This window comes from Pocillopora damicornis, chromosome 4 (genome assembly GCF_964200805.1).
Source record: "Pocillopora damicornis chromosome 4, jaPocDami1.2, whole genome shotgun sequence".
Taxonomy (NCBI): Eukaryota; Metazoa; Cnidaria; class Anthozoa; order Scleractinia; family Pocilloporidae; genus Pocillopora; species Pocillopora damicornis.
The window spans coordinates 26,833,347-26,855,251 of NC_142673.1; the positions used below are offsets into that span (position 1 = coordinate 26,833,347).

Here is a 21,905-nt window from a genome sequence, read left to right on the forward strand (position 1 = left end):
AGTCTGGCTCGAGATATCATTTTAAAATGGCCGCGATGGCCGCCGCGAGGTGTGTCATCAGCTGTAGATCCTGAAGCATTCTGCTGTTGGATATAGCATTGGTCTTTACTAGAGTAAAAGTTTCAAACGTTTACAACAGATTGAGAAATCTTTTAGCGCCAATAGTGGTTTTGCACGCAATGTGGCAAGATATAAACAGAGAATTCGAAGCTCTTTGTGGAGTTGGAGGAAAACACCAACATGTGTATTCTGTGTTCTTTGTAGATCTTGCGGCTCATGACGGCGAATGGAGGATGAGAACAGGAAATTGGAAGGTTCGGCTAAAGATCTTGACGCGGCATCTTTGAAAGATGATAAGATCGCCGAATTGAACGGTCAAATAACCGAGTTAAAACGCGAGCTAGAGGCAGCTAGTAAGAAACTTCGGAAGGCTGAATTTGAACGTGATAGCGCACAAAGGAGTGTGGAAAATCTCAAAACTGAAGCGAGAGATTTAGGAAAAAAGCTGCAAGAAGAGAGAAAGAAGACTTTAGAGGGAAGAAATAAAAGCAATGATCCTCTACAGGCTGAAAGCACGACACAAGGTTTTCTGCCACTTGTTTGCTTGTTTCTTAGTAATTGATATACATATCTGTGTGTACCTTTTCTTTGCAGATGAAGTTTCGGTTAGTCACTGTGGTGATACTCTGGCACTAAAGTACAGTTACTTTTCTAACAACGGAGTTACTCCCAATGTAGATTGCATTGTTTCAACTACATATTGCAAGTCTCCTTCAGCCAATAATAATACTGACAACTAGATTAACACGTCATCTATAGTCAAAATACTGCATTCCACATTGAAGTGTCAATAATGTGAGACACAAAAATGTTTCTTTTCTTGGTGATTAATGGGTGGAGATGTAAGTTAATGGTTTTCTGAGACAAAGTTAACCTCTCTGAGGTACATGTATAGGGCTGGAGTATACCATACTCTGAGGAATCAGAACTGTACCTCTTATTGCAACTTTTGAAATATTTTATATGTAGAGTCTTCAATTGGCAGTAACAAGAAGAAAAGCTGGCTATCAGGTGGTCATGGAAGCAAGGTAAAAAAATTGCTCTCAATTGGGCTTTTAATATTCAATGAAGAATTGCTGAAAAGTACAGCACTGCTGCTAACATGCATTTACACGTACCATCCGTATTTACCATTTACATGTACCACCCATATTTTTGTGGGAAAATGTGATGGGTACATTAAAGAGTGAATGAGGCTACAGTTACTATATGTGAAAGCAATGCTTCTTTTATTTATCCAGTTATGTTAAAATTTCTACAGGACCTCAAAGAGTCATTAGAACAAGCAGCTGCTGATGCCATGTCTCTTGGTGGATTTGTTTATGATGAAAGGACAGGATTATACTATGACTGGAACACAGGTTACTATTATGACCCAGTAAGTTTTGAAGCTTGTAATGTCTTGATTATCTAAAAGCAGACCTTATACTCAAATTTGATTGAAGGGAACTGCAAAGGCTGTCTATTGCATAGCTATAAGTTTTAACAGCAGACTCTCTATTAAAGATGATAGATGTGTCAATGAAATATTCACACAAAAGGCTTTTATTTATAGTGTAAGGTAGTGACAGCAAGCTGCAGTTCAATTTTTTGTATATGTACATTGTATAGGTATATTTTCTTACATAAATTTACAATATCATCATAAAAGGAAATAAAAATGAAGCAAGAAAATGTCACAGATCCATATTCTTAAGTTTTATAGATTTCAGTTTAACTACAGCTGTAATGTTGTACATCTTTGTTATCTTCCACTGATAGATCTTAACTAAATGTCCTGAATGTGTCATAATTCATTACATTTGTGACATCCATGAAACTGTTACTCTAAAATTAAAATGATGAGTTTCCTTTATTTGCTTTCAGAATAGCCGTTTATACTATGAAAACACTACAGGAACATACTACTATTATGATGAACAAAGTGCTACTTACAAGTTTCACTCCAAAGTTGATTTGTCCTGTAATCTTGAAGAAGCAGCATCAACAGAAATAAAAAATGACGAGGATGAAAGAGAGAGTGGCAAAGAAACCAGCGATGATGAGGAAAAAAATGACAAGGATTCAGAGAGTTAGTGGCTCTTTAATTATGAATTCTGTAGTATACATGAAATGCTGTTGTTAGGAAAGTTTCTATAAAGGTGCAATGATGTTTTATGGGAGGTGGTTGCATATAGGTTACATTCATCTGGGACTGGACAAATTTTCGTGGGTTAAAAAGTTTTGCCTGAAGTTTTGTTCTTATAGAACTACAAGTAGTAAACATCTCAACTTGGTTTGCTCATAACTGAGTGACCAGTTGAACCTGTTTAATGGGTTTATGACCCAACTGTGCATACAATGTTGCTTTCTGCATTCTAAAATATTGCGGGTTTTTATTGTGCACCCATATGTAAATGTAGCCATGCCCTTGCTATGCAAAAATTTTAAATGGTCATGATGTTCACACCATACAGTGTAATTTTGGAGACCATCTAGATAATATGTTAAAACTATCAAAAGTTATTTTTTATTTGTGTGTGCTGTGTTCATTTATTGTGAACTTGGTAAATTAATTGTTTAAGGGGTTTTTTTTTTTTGTTTTTTTGTTTTTGTTTTTTTTTTGCAGTTACAGAGGTGCAGTTTCCTTGCATCAGAGCCATTGTAATCAAGTCTTTGAAAATGAAAGTCGGAAGTCTCTTTATTGTAACTTGTACTGGAGGAACAATTGGCAGGTATGTGTCAATGACTATTAATGGGTGACCATAGTAATTAAAACAATTGTTTTGTTAAATACATAATAATATCTCCTAATTTTTTTTCCTTCTATTATGATATAGAACAAAAATAACCAACACCTAAGTGAATGCTGGACCACAATAAAAATTTCATACAACATTTGGATTTAGGAGGTTTATCATTAATTCTCTTTGCAGTATTAAAAAAAAACCTTTGCCTTCTTACTGAGTGTACTTTAAAAGAAATTTATTGCGGTTTTCTCTTGCAGAGAAAAAGATATGTCACATGTTATACGACTCCCTGATTTTGAAGTCAGTAAGGTATGCAGCACTCATTTGTGGTTAGTTCTAAGCAAACATCTAATTGCTGAGAGCATTATTGTTTTGTTGATGCATTCACGTTTTTCATGATTTGTTCAGCTGCAGTGTAACATTGAGTTTGACAAAGAAAGGAGACAGTACTTCATCTGTGATGTTGGAAGCAGAAATGGAACATTCCTTAATGGATCAAGACTTTCAGAGGTACACTGTAATCATCAAAATTATAAACACCAACCCACTCTGGTTCAAACTGATCATTGTGAATCAAACTCTTTACTGATTCTTGAAGACCTTAAATTGATAAACAGACAATAATGGCAGTGATTGATGTATAATGTGGACATTTTGTGATTTTATTATGAAATCATCAGAGCAAACAAAAGAGCCAGCTACAGGTCATTACTCACGGTGACGAGCTGACCCTGGGAACCACCACATTTCATTTGCATATCCACCCAGGAACACAAACATGTGACTCCTGTGAGCCTGGCCAGGTACAGGCCCTGGCACATCAAGGCACCTCAACTGCTGTGGATGACGATGGTACTGTTGTTGTTTGTTACTGTTTGTAGGTTTTGTGCAGCATATGAACCAAACGTAGACAGTTATGAAGTTTTTTGTTTTAATAATGTTGACAATTTTATTGTTTCTAAGGTTTTTGTGAAAATATGAGTTTTTCATGGATACTTACTGTACTTGTATGAAAAAGGTGAAACAGAATATTAGCAATTGGCATCTAGTTCAAACTGTTTCTTAGGTTATTACAGACTGAGTGCACATGATTGGTTGGGTATTGTAAGTTGATTATGTTGGATGATGCAAGTAGATTGGTTGGTTTATTCCCTGAGCCAGTCTGATGGAGCTTACAAAGCGTCCCTCTTCTTGTACATGTATGTGTGTTATATCATCAGTTTGCTCAACCAAGCAAGGAGAAACTGTGTGATAGAGTGCTACAACAACAACTTTATTTTTTTCACCCCAAAATATACAAGAAAGAAAAATTTATAATAATAGTACAGACAATGATAGGGACGCTGGCTGCCCGAAATAACCTAAGAGTTAAAAATGCCAGGCAGCCAGTGCTGGTGAAAAATTGAAAATTTGGTTACTCTGTACATTCCGTTGCCGTTTGAGAGTTGACTTTTAGCACCAGGTGTAGGTAGGTACGTACGTTTGCCAAGTAACTTTTCGAAATTGGGCAATTTTCAACTGAGTGTCGCAAGAAATCAGTGATTGCACTGGGTTTGCTTTACTTTGCTCTGTAATTGGTCCAGACATCTCGCCCCACCATCTCAACCAATCAGGCATAAAAGTTGCTGCTTTGTACTATAACAGCCTCCGTTTGTTTAGGGCTTCTTTAGTTGGGCGGCTTTAAAGGACTGTAATAGTGGATCGTCTTTCTTGTAAGTCTTCTTTTTGTGGTAGAAGTCAAACACTTCGTCCTTTTTGATGGCGATCATTTCTCCGTAGTCTATATTCCCATCATTGTCTGTATCTAGAATTCGAACGAGCTTCTTCAGCTGCTTTCTAGTCATTGGTATTCCAGCTTTCTTTACTCCGTTCATGAATTCTGCTCTCGAGATCTTTTTACTGTTGTCCTTGTCTAACTGGCGGAAAAAGTCTACCACCCGAAGACCTCTGAGCTCGATGTACTCCAAGAGCAAATTAAGAACGTCCTGCAAAAAGAGGAGAGAAATTTGATTACTATAATTTCTGGGAAAATTGTTCACCTATCTCAACTTGGATAGCAACTTAGTGGTAAACGGCATGTTTTTATTCTCAAACATTTTCCCGCCTTTCCGACTGTAATGTGAAAATTCCGCAACCAGCTTTTCCTTTTTTTCTGCTGTCAGTTGACAAAAAACCGCCGTCTTTAAATTAATTTTCCTCTTCCGTACCTATGAAAAATTTCTCGATTCATCTGCAATTTTAAGAATGAATAATTTGTTATCTTCGACTGCTCATCGTAAGTCAGAAGTAGCTATTTTTGCCGTATTGCCCGTAAATGATAGGGGTCAGTTGTGTGAACTGACAAAACTGGTTCTAGCCAAATTGAGTTCTCCCCTTCAAGTGAAATCAGTCTGATTATCCCAGCTCATTTCCTCTTCGCCTCGCAAAGCGCTTTTTGCTTACTCACCACTTTTTTCTTCATTCTCTTAACCCTGTCCTTCCCTTTCATGGCCGTTCCACACTGAACACTCAGATTCGGTCTCTCATCCAACACTTCCTCCAGTAAGTCCTCAAACTCGGCATTCACAGGAATGTCGTCGAAGTACAATTCTTCAATGGCGCTCTCTTTATTTTTCGCAACGGCGCTCAAGATCTCATAAGCACCCTCACTCTGGAACGGGTTTTGTCCGATGCGTAAGATCTGCAGGGTTGAATTTTTAGCCAGCCCGTTTGCCAGACTCTTTGCTCCAGCGACAGATATCCGGTTACTAGAAATATCAAGCTCAGTCAGAGTGTTGTTCTCGCTCAGTGCTTCGCCGATTGCTTTCGCGCCGTCGTCTGCGAAGCCATTCCATGACAAGTCCAGAAATTTTAAAGCGCAGTTGTTTCTCAATCCATAAGCAACGGCAATCGCTCCTTGCCTTCTGAAGTGATTCCAACTCAAATCGAGATACTCTAGACCAACATTGGCGTCAATTGCTGGGCCTAGCAGTCGTCCACCCATTTCACAGAAGCGATTATGACTCAGATTCAATGATTTCAGAGTGTAATTCTGCTTCATAGCTTCCACTATAGGTTCAGCGTCTTTTTCCTGGAAACCGTTATTCGAGAGGTTAAGCTCAAGGAGTTCGGAGTTCTCTCTTAGCATTTCTGACATAGCATACGCCCCTTGCGTGCGCAGATCATTCTGCGAGACGTCCAGTTCTGTAATATACGGGTTCTCGGTTAGCATCTTGGCCATGTAGATAGCCCCGTCTGCACCGATGCAATTATCAGCAATATTCACCGACAGCACTTTTGTATTTTGCATCAGCGCTACCGCCACTGCTTCGGCTCCAAGCGACCCAAGATTGTAATGCTTCAGATTCATCTCTGCCTTACCGATTTGCTTGAGAAACGGAGTGCAAGGGATCAGGCCAAGATTTTTACAGGCTGTCAGATAATTTTCCCTTCCTTGGTTATTTTCCTGAGGATCTTCCTCTATGAAATCGTTTTCTAAGTCTGTGTCGTATTCATCATCACTACTATCTGCTGTTTTTTCTGGATGTACAGGCTCAACCGCCGGGATTTCTTCTACCGTTTCGAGCGCCGTGGGTGGCACTTGTCTTATACAGTCTACCTGAACTGGATACTTTGTTGACATAGCTGCTGAGACTGCAGAGCAAACAAAAATAGTGAGATAAGAATCGAACCTACATATGGTTTGAAATGCCCTTTCTTCCGGCTTTAATACGTCGAAAGTTTGACAGGTCAAATTTTCAAGAATCCTGTCATATCAGAAATCTCGAGTTAAAATAAATCAAGTTAATATCGTTTTAAATCATTTCCCGTACATTTATTTAATAACAGCGCTTGATATTTTACTCAGAAGCTAAATAACTGTCAAATATGAAGGTAAAGTATTCTTTTAACCAAAATTGAAGCGAGATGTTATTATGGAGTACAATTTCACCTGAGTTGCCTTGTCCTTTGTTATTCTGTGTGCGTTCTTAATATAACTGATGCTTCATAGATCCTTGGTAAAGGCACCTTATATTGATAAGTTGTTAATGCTGTTACCCATTCTAAATAAGCTAGTCCTTATGCTAAGAATCATTCGGAAGAGAAATAAATTTTCGTTTCTCGAGTGACTCACCGCATGTGAAATCCTGAATCACTTATTCAAAACAGCTAGGGTATGCTAAATGACTGAGGCATTTAAACAATTTGTTGCTAAGGAAAACGAAAAGTTACTGCTGTGAAGACAAAACACAGGTTGAGCGTTGGAGAGATCTCGACCAATGATATTTTTCCCTGCAGCATAAGGCCTTTGTCTAGAAATGTGCAAATATGAATTATTCATTGCACACGTAAACACACGACAGGTGGAATATGTTATGTTTACTGTTAACATTTACATTTATCGGGTTTTAAGGAACTTTCAGTCCACGAGAAAGATTTGTTTTTGTTGAAAAGGCAGAGACAATGTAACTTTCCGATAATAAAAGACGATGTGTGGCCAACCGATTGACTCTGAAATTTTTTACTTTATTTTTTTTTTCTTTTTTAACATATGCAAAGAGTAGATAGGCTTAGCCAGGAATTAAAATAAGGTTTGCAGCTTGTAGTTTATGGACCCTTTTTAGTGATTAAGGGAACAGATTCGTCAATTTGAGTGGGGAAGACGGGAAGAATTAATATTAGACCATGAAATTGATTCAGGTGATGAACATTTGCGATAAAGTTCGCTTAGTACTTAAAATATTCGTTCTCTTATGTATTTATTTTCAATGCAGATGTATGCCGTGTAGAATTAATATAATTTATTCAAGTCAATATGAATATTTTGGGCAAAGAATTTTCTTGTCCTGGCTGGGCGTCTCATTAAAATTGATTAGCTTGGTCAATGACGCCGTTTTCATGTGGCAGTCATCTGAAATACAGCTGAAGCCTGATGGGCGATAAGGATTCACATCTTTAAGGTGTTATTTTTATCGTCCATTAGGATTTGCGTGTAAAGATACCTTAAAGTTGTTATTCCCTACAAATTTAAACGTTAACGTTCAGAAACACAGTGTGAAGTACGAGTACTTGTATGGTCCTCATCGTCTATAGGTTTTGTAAATTAGAATGGTTGATGTTGATGATGGTGTTCTTTTTAATCAAGTAATTCTGTCGATTTCCAAATAAAGAATGTTGTTTGGACTTCGAAAATTCATCAACAATTTAGAAAGCTTCCTTCCAATTCCGTAAAAGACTTTAAAAATGCATAATACATTAGTTGTCTTAATAATCATGGAGATCGTTGTTTGTAGCCATCTGCGTGACCAATTCACATCCATGATTTCAAACGCTTAGAGGTGTGGTAAACTCTTGCGCACTACATGCACCATCAAAATTTGGTTTTATTAGCTTTAAAGTTGTTTTTAAGGGATAGGAAAGTAAAAAAAAAACTTCGTACTTTTGTCATGTGTAGAAGGCTTAGTAAGGTAGAAACAGATTACGCTAATTTTTCAATTACTTATGTCAGTGAATTTGGTATTATCAGCCGAGTTGATAACGTAAATTGGCCACCGTTTAGAGTTTCATAGCCAATTTACGGTATCAACAGTTTATAATAACAAATTACCTTGTTATACTCTCCCACCGACGCAGCGCCACAGTTTCTTTAGAAACTTACCTATTTTGTCCACTTATTAAAGTGGTCTGTCAGTTTCTTTGACTTTGCTTCCTTTTCTTTTTACAGTTACCATTACAAAAGTTGTTCCCGGAGATAGATCGTTAAATTCACTTTCAGTTCAAGAACAGAGGAAATCAGAACTGAAGAGAATCAAGAGAGCTTACGCGTTAGAGGTGGGCTTTATTTCTTTTGTAAGCTCTAGAGAGAATTTTTCACCTAGTTCACATTTCGGGGCAAACTTGCAAGCAAGTGTCGACAGCAATCTACGAATGTTTTGGATTTGATTCACTACGCTCAGCAATTGGTTTACAAATCTCATGCCACCTTCTCAACATTACAAAACAAATGCAAATAAATGGTCGTCGGAAGTGGACTGCGGTTTAAGCAGTTGCAGAAAAGAAGCCTGAAAAATTTCAGGCGTCGATAGGATTCGAGCCCGTGCCTCCCTAATACTAGTTGGTGCCATTATCAACTCAGCTACGAAGCCATACATTGGGAGCGAGGCAAATTTTATTGGCTTCATCTTTCCCCTCAAAGAAAGCTGATCTCCTTCAGTTCGGCGTTGAAAACCAGTCCTAAAGAATGGTAATTCCCGTGTATCTCTCGTTATGGCCGACCTGTTAGCGTACTCTTATCAAGACCTCTTGGTTCATTATGAAATCTAGCTTTTAAAATGTATTTTCTCTTTCAGGATTCAACTTACTGTGAACAACCTACCGATGGAACTCTTGCAGGAAAATACAAAAATCGTGCAGAAGTCAGGTTGGCTTTAATAACTTTTAGCTGAGTTCTGGTTTCATTTTATCGTTGCCAAATGGTCTTCATCCTTCAGCCCAGATCTGATACGTGTACTTAACAGTTAAAAGTACACTCAGCAATTTTTATGATGTTCCACTTGATGGTGATTTTGTTTTTACTTGGATGTTAGACGCACCAAAGTGGGAAGTGACGTTCCTGTTGCGACTGCTGACGATCTCCCAGCATCCGTTCACCGGTAAAATGTGTTATGATGTAGTGTGAGTGTATTCTGCTGATTGAACATCAAGGGGAACTGCTAATGAAAAACAGTGTCAGCTTTTGCACTTTATTTCACGTGTTGGTTATGAGGAGTAAACTGGGTGGTCTGTTTGTTCTCTGTTCGCCCTCTTATTGCATTGCTTTTTATTTTCCACCGTGAGGAAAGCCGACATAAAGCAATCGTTTGCCGCTGACATCACCAGTTTGATTTGCCTTGGCTTGGTTTGGTTTTGTTTCTTGTTTTCCTTTTCTTCTTTCTAGGCTTTTGGTGAAAGTTGCTTCGCAAAATCTGTTTATATCCGGATATCTTCGTTTTCAAATACCTTGTACCCTAATGTTTTCATGTTTTCAGACCTATCAAAGAAGAAAATGTTGGACGTAAAATGTTGGAAAAGATGGGCTGGAAAGAAGGAGAGGGCCTAGGACGAGAGGGAGCAGGTCGCCTTGAACCTGTAAGGATTTACGAATTTTTTTTGGATAAGGACACAGGAGTCAGTTTTAACAGCTCTGGGCTAAGGAGCTTGTGTTACAATATTACTTTAGCCGATTTTGAGTAATGAAAATATACAAAATAGAACTGATGTTAATTTGGCCCCGTCTTCTTATCGGTTATTCTCCAAATCGACAATTTATCGAGCTCTGACACTCACACTTTTCTCACGCAAAACTTTCCTTTTTTCTATTTTTCTTCAGGTAACAGTCGAAGTCCGTGACAGTCTCCGAGGTCTTGGTTCGGGTGTTAAAAGGAGCATTGATGACGTCGATAGCAAAAGTTACATCCGGGCTAAAACAAGAGAGAGGTTCGAACAGCCAAAATCGGCAACTTCCGGTACAGTGAAATTCGTGGCTGCCCACACCACTCGACCAGAAAAGGAATCATCGTCAAACTTCAACGAAATTAATGACATTTATGTAGAGAAACCTAGAAGTAGTCAAGAGTTACCGCTGACGCTGAAGACGGAAGAATTGGATATTTTTGCAGAGTGAAAGGTGGATGTTAAGACGTTACAGCCATGTTTTTACAGTAGTGAAAGTGTTCGTGGGCGCCCACAAACGCATGACAAGAGAGTTGCGATTGGGAATGTCAGAGGAAGGAATGTAGACTCATCTATTTCATTTAATCACGTCTTGCCTATAAGAGAAGCAGATGGTATTAACGATGAATTGAATCCCGTCCATCTTTATTCTAATGATCACGAATGATCATCTGAACATTATAGTACCCGATATCGGAAGACCATAAGGTGCTCAATAGAATTGCCTGGTTCAAAGCCAATTTCTCTTAAACAGCGCTACGGCAATTTACTAAGTAGCCTTTTGTATATTCGCAGGTGTCTTTGAAGGCTATGTAGCAAACCGAAGTGACCTTATCCTTTAAACTTAAAAGATATAATTGATTCTCCGTATAAGTTTCCACACGTTGCTTTAAACTATTTTTAAAAAATTGGGTTTTACATTAGGATGGCTCTTGCTAGCACTAGTTTAAAATACTTGTTCTTCGAACCGCAGAGACCAGCTCTGATGAAAATATTATAAGCCTCGGAAGACAATTCAACTACAGTTGTCATTGAAAGATTAAGAGGGGATGTTGGAGATAATAATGTTTTCTCCGTGATCCACTTGCCAGGCGATTCGGTATATAGTGCGGGATTGACGTTTAGCTTTGATTGGCTAACCACTGCAGTCTTTAATCCTCACGTCGTCTATACCAATGTCTCCTTTAAAACCTGAACCACGAATCCCCTCGAAATAAATCTAAAAGTAAAAAAAAATGCGTTCTTAAAGAAATTGCCTTTTTTTTTCTTCCTTACCAACACAGTGTACAATTACGTTACCTCATGCATTTTTTCGGCCAGGAATTGCTCTCAATCAGTAGGGTTTAAGATGGTGTTTAAATTTGCGCGCAACTCCAGGCTTATTGAGACTTCTTATTTCCTAACTAAACGGGAGGCATACTCGTTTATTAACGATAAAGGTTGGTGCTAGAATGGCGTTCAAATCGTATATCAATCGGTCACGCATTTCACAATAATAGGTAGCAAATTAACGATTATTTGCCGGGCGTAAGCAACGAATCTCGTGAATTTCAAGTAACTATAGTATGCCTTCTCCTTAAAAGCAACTAAGAAATCGCCTAGCAGCGAATCAAAGAATAACGTATTTAAGTGTCACTCTATCTCCAATGTCTCATTTTTTCTCATGTCTCAAAAGTTCTCGAGGTGCCTACTAACAAGGAAAATTTGGGGAGCTTTTGAATGGAGTTATATTAGATTAAAATAGTGTCTTCCGCTTTGGTTTTATACCTGAAATTTTTCTTTGCAAGAAATTACTACGTTAGCGAACATCCAGTGTGTTCCCTGCATGAAGGATCTCTTCCACAGAGTTGTGGCTGTTCCATCCGCAGTTTTCTTTAGGACCCTCAGTGTTCCCATCTGAGCTCCGTACATATGATACCAAAACGTCAATCGTCGACAAGATGTTGGAGGAATCTTAGGGCTGTGAAAGCAGGCGACGTCTCCATTCTCGGCCGGGGCTGATGCTTCAAAAAATAAGTATCTTCCTGTACACGAGAAAGGTCAGCAAGAGTGAATATCATTTGAAAAGTTTGATGGCGGAGCTCCAGCGCACTACAGAGGTGCGCCTGCTAGTGTGGCCCTATACTTTCACAGATGAAAGAAAAACGGGGGAGGAGACTGAAGAAAGAGAAAATGATAGAATTATTGAAACCTTGCGTCGATCAATTCGAACTTCCGGGCAACCCCTCAAGCAAGTGAACTGTTGGAGATCGGTTTGATCAAATTCCCGTCTCCCTGAGCAGTCTGGCGTTCAAATTCCTAATCAAGCACAATTTCTTTATTAAACGGATTTTTCTGTGTGAGCAAAGTAACGTTTAAGTTTTAGGCGCTTCTGTTGAGTTTCTTGCTCGTAAGCATTATTTTATTAAGTGAGAACTTTCCTCATAGCTATTTGCTTACAAAAGCGTACTCTTTGCTATTAAACTCCTTTTGTATTCTGCTGGTTGAATTCCCCACCCCACCTAGGCACCGGGGCACGGACGATATTCAAATTCCCATGGGTTAACCGGGGGAGAATGTTGATGCTCCGAATAAATCGGCGTAGAGGTAGAAACTGCAGTTCAAAAATGGTCAATCTTAGGTACTTTTTTGTAAGAGGCAAACGTGCTGAGAGTGTTATCATTTGCTAGCTGGTGCATGAAGAAGATATATTTTAAATAGGTGAGAGTAGAAAAAATTCAGAAAAAATTGAATAAAAATTAGATAAAACTATAATCTCGCCATACTTAGAACGCTTTCATATTTAAAATCTTGAGAGGTACCTGAGCCCGTAGTGTGATCTCTAACAGGTCCTGTGAAAGGTGATCCGGTTATTCCCATACTGAAATACCAATTTGGTCGATTCTTCTCTTTGTGCGATTCGCACAATTTCCAGCCATGCATACCTTCTGATTCAAATGAAACATCAAATGGACCTGACAGTGAACAGGAAGAAAATTACTTGTAAGTCGTCTGAAACTCATGAAGACCAAAGTTATTATAACCAAAACAAACAAACAAAGAATCATAGAATGTCATGATTGAGAAAATGAACTTGGTTGTCTGACTTAGTTCACTTGTGAGAAGAACCCAACCAACCTATTATCCAGCGCGTCACATGAACAGTTTAACCCATTGTACGCATTTTCAATGGTTTCAGTGGGATAAATGACATTAACTTACCAAGATCACAAACTGTCCTTAGACACTTGCCAACATCTTTCCTGTCTCCACCACATTCTTCTCCACCATTCTTTGGAGGTGGATCATTACATTTTCTTGTTCTAGTGTGGGTGCCATACCCGCATGTTACACTGCAAGGTGACCATGACGACCAACGACCCCAATGGCCGTCAACTGGCACTAAGAGAGTTGAAGTTCACCTGTCATTCTCTTGGTCCATAAGTATTATGGTTAACGGGAGTTTTTGAGCAAAAAGTAGACTCAAAGTATGTGGTCTTTCTCGCAAGGTGTTACAAGCATCTCGAGCGATGCTTGAATGTTTTGGACTGAGTACTGATAGATGCCATGGGGGATGTCAAGGGGAGCAAAATTTGAGGTTGGTTATCTATAATAATAATCGTACTTACAGGAACAGCTATGAGGACATGGCTTTGTCTGTGTCTGTACACCATACATGTTTGCACCAGGACACTTATCTCTATTCTTGTTTGAACAGTATCTCTGGCGATCATGAAGACATTTGGAATTAAGTTTATAACAGGGACCAAAACTTGTCCACGAACTCCAGCCGCCTGTTGCTGTGTGAACATAAGACAGTTGAATGAGAAATTTTCAGGTAAAAAATTTGTAGCTGTTGACTTCTCATAGATGATCAAAGAGTCCTTTAATATGGCCGGGTAATTTCTTTCAGTTATTGGCAACACATTACAAAGCAAACATATGAGAGTAGAAAACTGCTTTGACTAAAGGGTGAATCTATAGAACTTGAAGAAGATAGAATGGCTTTTCAGAACAAATCAAGTAACTGATAAAGAGAGCAAGTTTCTTAAGAAACTGTGGTGCTGCGTCAGTAGGCGAGTATAACATGACAATTCGGCCTTTATCAAATAAGTTGATAATGTAAATTAGCTCCGTAAAGAGTTTCTAATGTAACTCTTAACGGAAACTAAAAATAGTCGCTATGTTCCATTGGATAAGAATTAATTAAATGGGTTACCATGCATGTACAGGGGTGGATCAAGGGGAGGGGTGCAGGGGATGCACACCCCCCTCTTCCTACCTGAAATGTATCCCCTATGTAACTAGTACTATTGCAAAATAAAAAGGAAAAAAACATGTGGTTTATTGGCGTTGAAGTAAACATAAGACGAGTTTGAAGAATTTATGTCAAACGCCGTCAAAATGATAGATTGGCACTGACGTTTCGTGCATTAACCCCTCTATTCGTCTAAGATGTCAGTCATGTCATTCCTGGTAGAGCACCCCTTCCGGAGAAAAATCATGGATCTGCCCTTGATGTAAGATGTATGCGTGCAAGTGAGAGTCTTAAAAACTTACCATCATTGGAGCAGTCATATAGAGCGTTTAACTGTTCAATATCTGTTTTACTGAATCCAAACCGCTGTCCAATTACTTTATAGGGATTACCGATAACCTCGATTGTTGGTCTGCCATTTTTGTTGAATGTGTACCTGCCATAATGCATGATACTGCCCGTATCGTACGGTGCGTTCAAAGGATCAAGGTCTTTCTCACTTTGCTTTTTAAAGTTGTGTTCCTTTCCTAAGAATGACAAATACATGAACACGCTAAAGAAGTTGAAACAGCTTAATCGGGTCTTTTTTCTCATGCACTTCCTGCTCCAAAGAGATAAAAAAAAATATTGGTTCGAGAAGATAGAAAAACACAAAAGAGGAAATAATGACACAAGAAGGAACAAAGATGGCTAATCATGGTGAAAATTGAATCAGATTGTAAATGACAACAAAATATTAGTTTGGTTGGATAGAAACCACAGAAGAGGAAGGAGAAACAAGGAGCAAGGATGGAGAGGACTGACACAAATTGCTCATAAAGATCCGTGGAAAAATTTTAAGACGTCATTACCACAGCTCACTCGTCGAAAAGATGTCAGTGTGAAGTACAACCAAACTTTTAAGGAGAAAAGGTATTGCGATATGAAACAAAACAGTTCACTGACCAGGTTGAATATTCTCCCAGTAAATTGCCACGTATTTGTCTCGGTCCGGTCGACCTTGTTCGTGGTAGAACCCAAGAGTATGCATCATTTCGTGGCAGATTATGCCTTTTTGGTTGCAACCAACTCCAAGGGAAATCAACTGAGGTGATTTTCGCCTGTACCCAACCGGTGACCAACACCTGAGCAGACACAAGAAAAGATCTGATAATTAAAGATTTTGACAATGTATCCAATAGTCAACAATGACATACACACACACGCACCAACAAAGTGTGGGGTTAGTGGTGGCGAGCTGGACTGGAAATGGTGATTAAACGGGCGCTGGCCGAATCGTTGTGTCATGTTTTTGGGCAAGACACTTTACGTTCACAAAGTGTCTCTTCTCGAATCACGAGTATAAATGAGTACTGACTAAAGATCAGGGTCACTCAGGGTAAATCAGTGATGAATGGATAACAAAAATTTTAGTTGCTTCATGCTACGGAAAACGGAGTTCTCTCCGTCAGGACGGGCCTTATGACTCGAAAGCTATCTCTAAAATCTCTTACCAACAAGAATATGATAAAGCGATTTCTTAAAAGGGGCTTACGAAGCCCGTGTTCCTCACATTTACAATTACTTAAATCCTCGTAAAGTAATATAGAAGTTCATCCAATCTTTATTTTTTTAAGAAGTTGTAATTATTTACCCTTTACCCTTGATGAATCTGACCCAATATTTCTCTTTTCCTCTTGGTCTCCATTTGATGCAGGTGTACTTATTAAACTCAGCAACTGCCTCTCGAATATTTGCCATGTAACCAGATGACACTTGAGGTTAGCAAAAGTAAGGAGATTATGCATGTTTATTTAATTATTTAATTAATAATTATTAATTATTTAAGCTTTACCTTTATCTGCAGGTAACACATTAGCAAGACTTTTAAATATCCAAAACATGTTAGAGCTATATTAGTTGCAAACAGGAGCTTTTGCTGTGGCGATACTTTCCCTTAGGCAAATTATAAAATTCCGTTCTTCTTAGAATCTCAGTCCAGTTACAGATGACAAATGACATAAAAATGAAATAATTTCCAAAAATATATGCTCTTACCATGAAGTCAGTTGTGCATCAGTACGAAATAGACGACTAATCACAGAGCTCGTAGTATTCAGTTTCAAAATTGTATAATTTTCCTTCACAAATGTCGAATCTTACCAAGCTCTTGAGAGATTTCGTATGGAATAATCTTCGTCCTCCATGTATACTGTCGGCTTCGTACTGCATCGTTAATCTTTTCCTCGTCGGTGGCATTTTTTGAATCAAGATCAGTTTTGATATCACCTTCCAGTAAGTCAGTGACGTCCTCAGCTTAAATATAAAGCAATATTCCTCTTGTTGATTGCGATACTGATTAAGTCAGCTTCAAGTTAGAAGAGTTACCTCATCACATTTACCTCATCAGATTTGAATTAAAATCTCAGAATATGTGGCACAAAAACATCAAAGAATAAAGGAGATTACAGCGTGACTTTCACCAAGGTCGTCAACTCAAAAATAGCTAATCTGAATACAGGAAATGAACGACGAATTCCATTCACTTGTTTGTTACATTTCTTTTCTCTGGTTCTCAATTGAATTCAATAGAAATCAATGTGCGTTTCCCATAAATGCAATCGGTCAATTTTGTTCGATGGACCCCGGTACACGACCTTCAATACCGACCTCAAATAAAAAAACTCGAAAAGTGTAGGGTAAATTCTTCAATTTGTGCGCTGTTAAGTAAGTTTTCAAGTCAACACTAAACGAATAAGTTCTTAAAGGAGAACAAGAACACCATTTTAACAGTTTTCAGTCGGAGGTAAAGTTCCTCGAAAAAGTGTTAGCAAAAGGAAATGCTCATCATCTATACTGAAACAAAAAATTCACCATTATTGCGATTAACTTAATATTTAAATCATTTGGAGTACGGTTTTTATATTTTCTTTGATCTGAGAGATACTCTTAATATCGATCATGGATAAACACGTTTTAATTTAATTAAGTTCAGTAACTTAATTCGTAGGGAGGATCGTATCATAACGCTCGAGATCTAAAATAACATATGTGGCCACCGACCTTCATTTACTTTCCAAATCTTATCAAAGGCAGACAGAGTTTCATAATCCTCTGGCAGCCAGTTTGGATCTTCGCTATCAAAATAATTCTCCCAACCTGTGATATAAGAAGAAATATAACATAGTAACTTCTGCAACAGAAGAGGACGCCGATGAAGGCAAGATATATTTTGAGACAAAACGAGGCAATCTAGCGAGAGTGTTCACTTCCTATTTTTTCGTCACTTTAACAAATGGAAATAACGATGAAATACGGAAGTCTAACGATCGTAGAGAAGGTGCCTCGTGCTGTACATCAAAATAAATCATTGCAGTCGCTTAAGATCGAAATTTTGTTGTTAGGAGACATGGAGTATCATAAGTAACACCTTCCAGTCGAAAAAAAACAGACAATCATTTTTAGAAAGCTCTACAAGAAGAACACGATTCATCAGATCTGGATTACGTTAAAATATTTTAACGATTTTCAGAAGGGAAAGAGAGAAAAACCGTTTCCATGTTCACAGGGTATTTTTCATTCTTCCTTTATAGCTTTTTTGAAAAGTGTGGTCTTGTTCTCGAAACAAGTGACACGGCATTTTCCTCGGTGTCTTAAATTTGTCTTTAACCCACATTGTTTATGGTAAAACAGGATAAAAATAACCTGCTTTATGGACTGGTTATCGATATTTTCCCACAAGTATAAACATCCTCAATCGTTACCCATGGGAAGCTTTCACCTAATAATTGGGGAAATAGTAAATAAGGTGTTTTTGAGTGAAGTTTATCACATGAGTATTATAACTCTTTAAGTTTAAGTTCCACCTACATGGTTAACACCAGTAGCAAAGAAAAGTTAGTCGCCTAAAAAAAAAAATGACTGAGTTTCACCTGAGAGAACAAATATGAATCTTTTTTGTGAACTTACCCTCTTCGCGCTTAATAACAGTTCCTCCGCAGATTTCACCTATGACAAAGAAATAAAGCACCGCTCTACACTGAACTAACATGTTGATCTGGGATTATGAGTTTGAGCACTTGAATCCAACCTTGAAAGTTGACTTTGTTTGGATGTTATTCAGTTCCTCAAGGCGGGAGATCTTGGTAACTTTACCCTAATTCCTACGAAGATTTCAAAAGCAACGAGTCACGAAAACGCTTGTCTCACTGAGGAAATTTAAAAAGCCCGCCCCCTCTTACTTCAAATCCCCAAAAACACTTCACGCTTGTTTAGTTTACAAAAGTATCATAGCACTCTTATAAGTTTATATTTTTATTATCATTTATACCAGTTCCTTTTGACAACGCAACCAATCTATTAAGACTAAATAAACCTTTATCAGTCAATAAGAAGATATCACTCTATGTCATATTTTCATTACGTATTTTGAACTTTAACACCAAACACCAAGCAGGAAAAGTTGAATACCTTTTTAACTCTTGAAAATGCACCATGTTATACGTCCTCTCTTTCTATGCTGTCAGCTAATGTTCATCTGTTGACTTCATGTTTCGTTAATTTTCCGAAAGAGTTTACGGAATATAAGATGTTGCGAGGGACTAAGTCGAGTGCAGTAACAAAGTCACCCGTGGAGAGCCGGCCAGGGAAAATGGGTTGACTACGTCGCGTCGAGGCTTTCCGATTTCATTCCACATAAAAAGTTTGTGTTAAGAATCATCAAATTATCAAATTTGATTTCATTTCAAATCAAATGAACCGTACAGTTTTAGTGCGACTCGCTCTTGCTGAGTGACCGTTGGTAGATGTGATCAGTTTACTGAAATCCCATCCGATAGACAAATAACGGTTTCGTTACTTATTGTGGGCTTGACGCTAGTGATAAGTAATACTCTCGGCAGTTCGCGCCTTTTAAGGAGACCTTCCATTTCCGACCCTCCCTTATTCAAAAAGGTTTGTTTGTCGATCATTTTCAGGGATAGGATTTCACGAAACGCGATAGCGTGTGTCACAGGTCAGTCAGCAAGACTTAAAATCGCGATAAACTTGTGGGTCATCTACAGCAAAGTAGGAATTTTGACTAATGACTTAAATAATGATACGATTGAGGGTCCTGAAGATCTTTGCAGCTTAGAGCAATGTTGGGGGAAAAAATCAGTGTTCCCTGTATTGCTACGCTTCATTCTTACGTCCAAACATGACATACCCTTTCAATCGTTTAACTCGAACCATCACCTGTCGAGGCACCGCGCCAGGATAGAACTCGATTAACTGTGATCGAGAACGCTTTCAATGTTTCTATCCATTCAAGACACTTCTTTCAAAAATTGGAGAATATTAAAAAGTCATTGCCAATTGGTTTAGCAAGCAGCATATCTATCCTGTATGGTCAAACAGCACAGATCAAGTTCAAATGAAAAAAGAAATAAACTCTTGGTACATCCCTAGCTTGCAGAGCAAGTATGATTTTGCCAAGGGAATACTCTGTCTTTAATTAGTGAAAATCATAGGTTCCATCTTTTATTTTTACAGCAGTGGAAAGTGGGATGAAGTAAGAAATTTGCAGTGAGGGGGAGAGGGATGGGAGGAGGGGGGGGGGGAAGAGGGTGAGTGATATAAAAACAAGAGAGTTAGTAAAAGGAGGGGAAAGGGCTGCTAATGTTCCTCCCCCTACCCCTTTCCCACACTCATACTATTCATTCTAACTCCTAATCAAATGTAAACAATCTGGATCTTTTAATGCTAACTCACCCTATTAGGATGCCTGCATGCCCCTCAACCCTTCCCCTCCTTGATAAATAAGTCCCTCTCAAAGTAGGTCAGAAGTACAATGTAAGCCCTTACCCCCCTCTGCTGGAGTGGAATCTTTGAAATAGGCATCAGACAACTACTGTTCAAGCAATAAGTCAAATGTAACAGTTGGTAGTGTAAAGAACACTTTTTACTTCTAGTAATCTGCCAAAATGTACAATATACATGCCATAATACATTTTTTTAATTATTTTAAAAAAAGCTATTAGATATCAGACTGCATTGAGTTAATGCTGCCATAAATATGTGAACATTCTGACTAGCAATTTAACATCATAAGAGCACAAGATAGTATAGTAATGTTCTTATCAAGGTACTTGGAAAAAATAGTTTTTGAAAACTCCATCGCTTTGCAGTTACCTACTCTATACTGGTTGATATTAGGTTCCATAAAACAAGGTAGACAATTCAATTAGTCCTTATCCTCAGAAAAGTGAATTCACTTGGAGAAGTTTTCTTTTCTTTCGAAAATACTCTGATTCAATGCCCCACTGATTTCTTCAACAACTCCGAAGTCCAAGTATTTCAAGACATGTTGTGCCATGTAAGATCATCCCATCAGTAGTAATAAAAGTATTGTAAGTGAGTTAAGCAAAATAAGAGGTACTGAAAAATGAGAAGAAAAGAAATAACTTTTACAAGGGTGAGAATTTGAATCATCACTTACTAACCATTCATTCCTTTTCATTTATTTATACATATTTATTTTCTAAGATGCACGTATACTTACTGAAAAATATTGTGTTGTCACTGCTAGTTTGATTTGTACGTCAGATTTAATTGACAGAGAGGCACCAATTCAAGGCCAGTTTGTTCATTAAGAATCAAAGATCTAAGAAGCATTTTGAGATTGAAAATTCTAGTTGAATTTTGATGGCTTAAGCTATTTCCTACTCATATGGAGAATAATTAAAAGTCACTTTGCACAATTTTCCTAGTACTACATTTCTCTTTAAAAACCCAGTTAATCAGCTGTCAAGCTACTAGAAGGTGGAGAATACTTTACAATGTTAGCCATGTTATACCAACTTAAACCCTTCAACTTACTTCTCATAACAGTCCTAACTGAATGTATGAGATTAATGACTTGGTGTTTTGTTCCTCTTTCGTCTCCAAATCCTGAGAGCTGGTCCGTACCCCATCCAACTGGAACAGAGAAAATATAAAATTCACCAAATATCTCCAACACCTGTCACCTCTCCCCACCACTATGCAGTGTACACTCAAGAGGTGGCCAGCTGTAAGCAGCAAATAAAACTTGATCCTATACATAACCCTGTTGGTATACCAAGGTTCTACAACGTTAAATGTTCCAATTCGATCCTTAAAAGTACCTAATTCAAAGCGTGACTTTAATAGCGAACGCTGACTCAGTGAATTGCATAAACCGCGTGTTTCCTTCGCAGGTAACCGCGTATTTCGAGGTAAGAACCAATGAATTACCATATCTCTAGATTGAAAGTACATTGAAACTGAAGACAGAGATACCCTGAGATATTCAATAGGATCTATTCTGAGTATTCCGAAGTCATTTATAAGCTGATAATCAGTAAACTAATTGTTCACCGTAAATCAAACAAACCTTTCTCTGAAAAATGACAAAAATATACACATGTAACTTACTTTTCGCAAGAAATCGCTCCTCGTGAAGCACCGCAACAGCATTTACCACTAAAAGACAGGCTTCGAGTAAACTGTAGAATGTGAACGCCATCTTGGATTTTCTGACGTGTAAACATGCGCATTGATATCTTCGAAGATTTCGTACCCAGGGCTTTACGATATGTATTGTCCCACTTCCGCCGGATATGCGTTCACACGCAATATGGCGGCAAACTGATGCAACTTTTAACCACTTCGTATTTTCCCCCACCAGAAAGCTTATCCTCAACAATTAG

The 21,905-nt window shown here is 38.2% G+C and overlaps 4 protein-coding genes across 8 annotated transcripts; 1 reads left to right on the forward strand and 3 right to left on the reverse strand.

The window, feature by feature from the left end:
- Positions 1–5: 5 nt before the first annotated feature.
- Positions 6–10,850, forward strand: LOC113667373 (angiogenic factor with G patch and FHA domains 1). 2 transcript variants are annotated; one of them, XM_027183188.2, is made up of 14 exons: positions 6–113; positions 265–584; positions 1,030–1,088; positions 1,322–1,438; positions 1,927–2,131; positions 2,669–2,774; positions 3,047–3,098; positions 3,198–3,299; positions 3,470–3,641; positions 8,494–8,600; positions 9,119–9,189; positions 9,356–9,421; positions 9,797–9,896; positions 10,138–10,850. In XM_027183188.2, exons 2-14 carry the CDS (start codon positions 287–289, stop codon positions 10,429–10,431), a joined length of 1,749 nt encoding a protein of 582 aa, XP_027038989.2. In that variant the 5' UTR covers positions 6–113; positions 265–286; the 3' UTR covers positions 10,432–10,850. The 2 variants fall into 2 exon arrangements, with proteins under 2 accessions (XP_027038989.2, XP_089061223.1); XM_089205097.1 differs by having other exon boundaries at positions 19–167.
- On the reverse strand, positions 4,042–7,040 carry LOC113667375 (uncharacterized). Of its 2 annotated transcripts, none has more exons than XM_027183192.2 (3): positions 6,904–7,040; positions 5,236–6,422; positions 4,042–4,774 (listed from the first exon to the last, which is right to left on the reverse strand). In XM_027183192.2, exons 2-3 carry the CDS (start codon positions 6,409–6,411, stop codon positions 4,445–4,447), a joined length of 1,506 nt encoding a protein of 501 aa, XP_027038993.2. In that variant the 5' UTR covers positions 6,412–6,422; positions 6,904–7,040; the 3' UTR covers positions 4,042–4,444. The 2 variants fall into 2 exon arrangements, with proteins under 2 accessions (XP_027038993.2, XP_027038992.2); XM_027183191.2 differs by having other exon boundaries at positions 6,721–6,950.
- On the reverse strand, positions 10,598–18,789 carry LOC113667374 (uncharacterized). Of its 3 annotated transcripts, none has more exons than XM_089205098.1 (12): positions 18,667–18,789; positions 18,166–18,359; positions 17,260–17,355; positions 16,360–16,512; positions 15,851–15,971; positions 15,163–15,341; positions 14,520–14,744; positions 13,589–13,759; positions 13,182–13,361; positions 12,782–12,934; positions 11,748–12,004; positions 10,598–11,199 (listed from the first exon to the last, which is right to left on the reverse strand). In XM_089205098.1, exons 2-12 carry the CDS (start codon positions 18,245–18,247, stop codon positions 11,116–11,118), a joined length of 1,701 nt encoding a protein of 566 aa, XP_089061224.1. In that variant the 5' UTR covers positions 18,248–18,359; positions 18,667–18,789; the 3' UTR covers positions 10,598–11,115. The 3 variants fall into 3 exon arrangements, with proteins under 3 accessions (XP_089061224.1, XP_027038990.2, XP_089061225.1); XM_027183189.2 differs by lacking the exon at positions 18,667–18,789 and adding an exon at positions 18,438–18,486; XM_089205099.1 differs by lacking the exon at positions 18,667–18,789 and having other exon boundaries at positions 18,166–18,389.
- Positions 18,790–20,119: 1,330 nt separating this feature from the next.
- LOC113667383 (immediate early response 3-interacting protein 1) lies at positions 20,120–21,833 on the reverse strand. Its single transcript, XM_027183200.2, has 3 exons — positions 21,631–21,833; positions 21,055–21,153; positions 20,120–20,613 (listed from the first exon to the last, which is right to left on the reverse strand). The coding sequence occupies exons 1-3, from the start codon at positions 21,719–21,721 to the stop codon at positions 20,558–20,560; spliced, it is 246 nt and encodes an 81-aa protein (XP_027039001.1). The 5' UTR covers positions 21,722–21,833; the 3' UTR covers positions 20,120–20,557.
- Between the last annotated feature and the right edge of the window lie 72 nt (positions 21,834–21,905).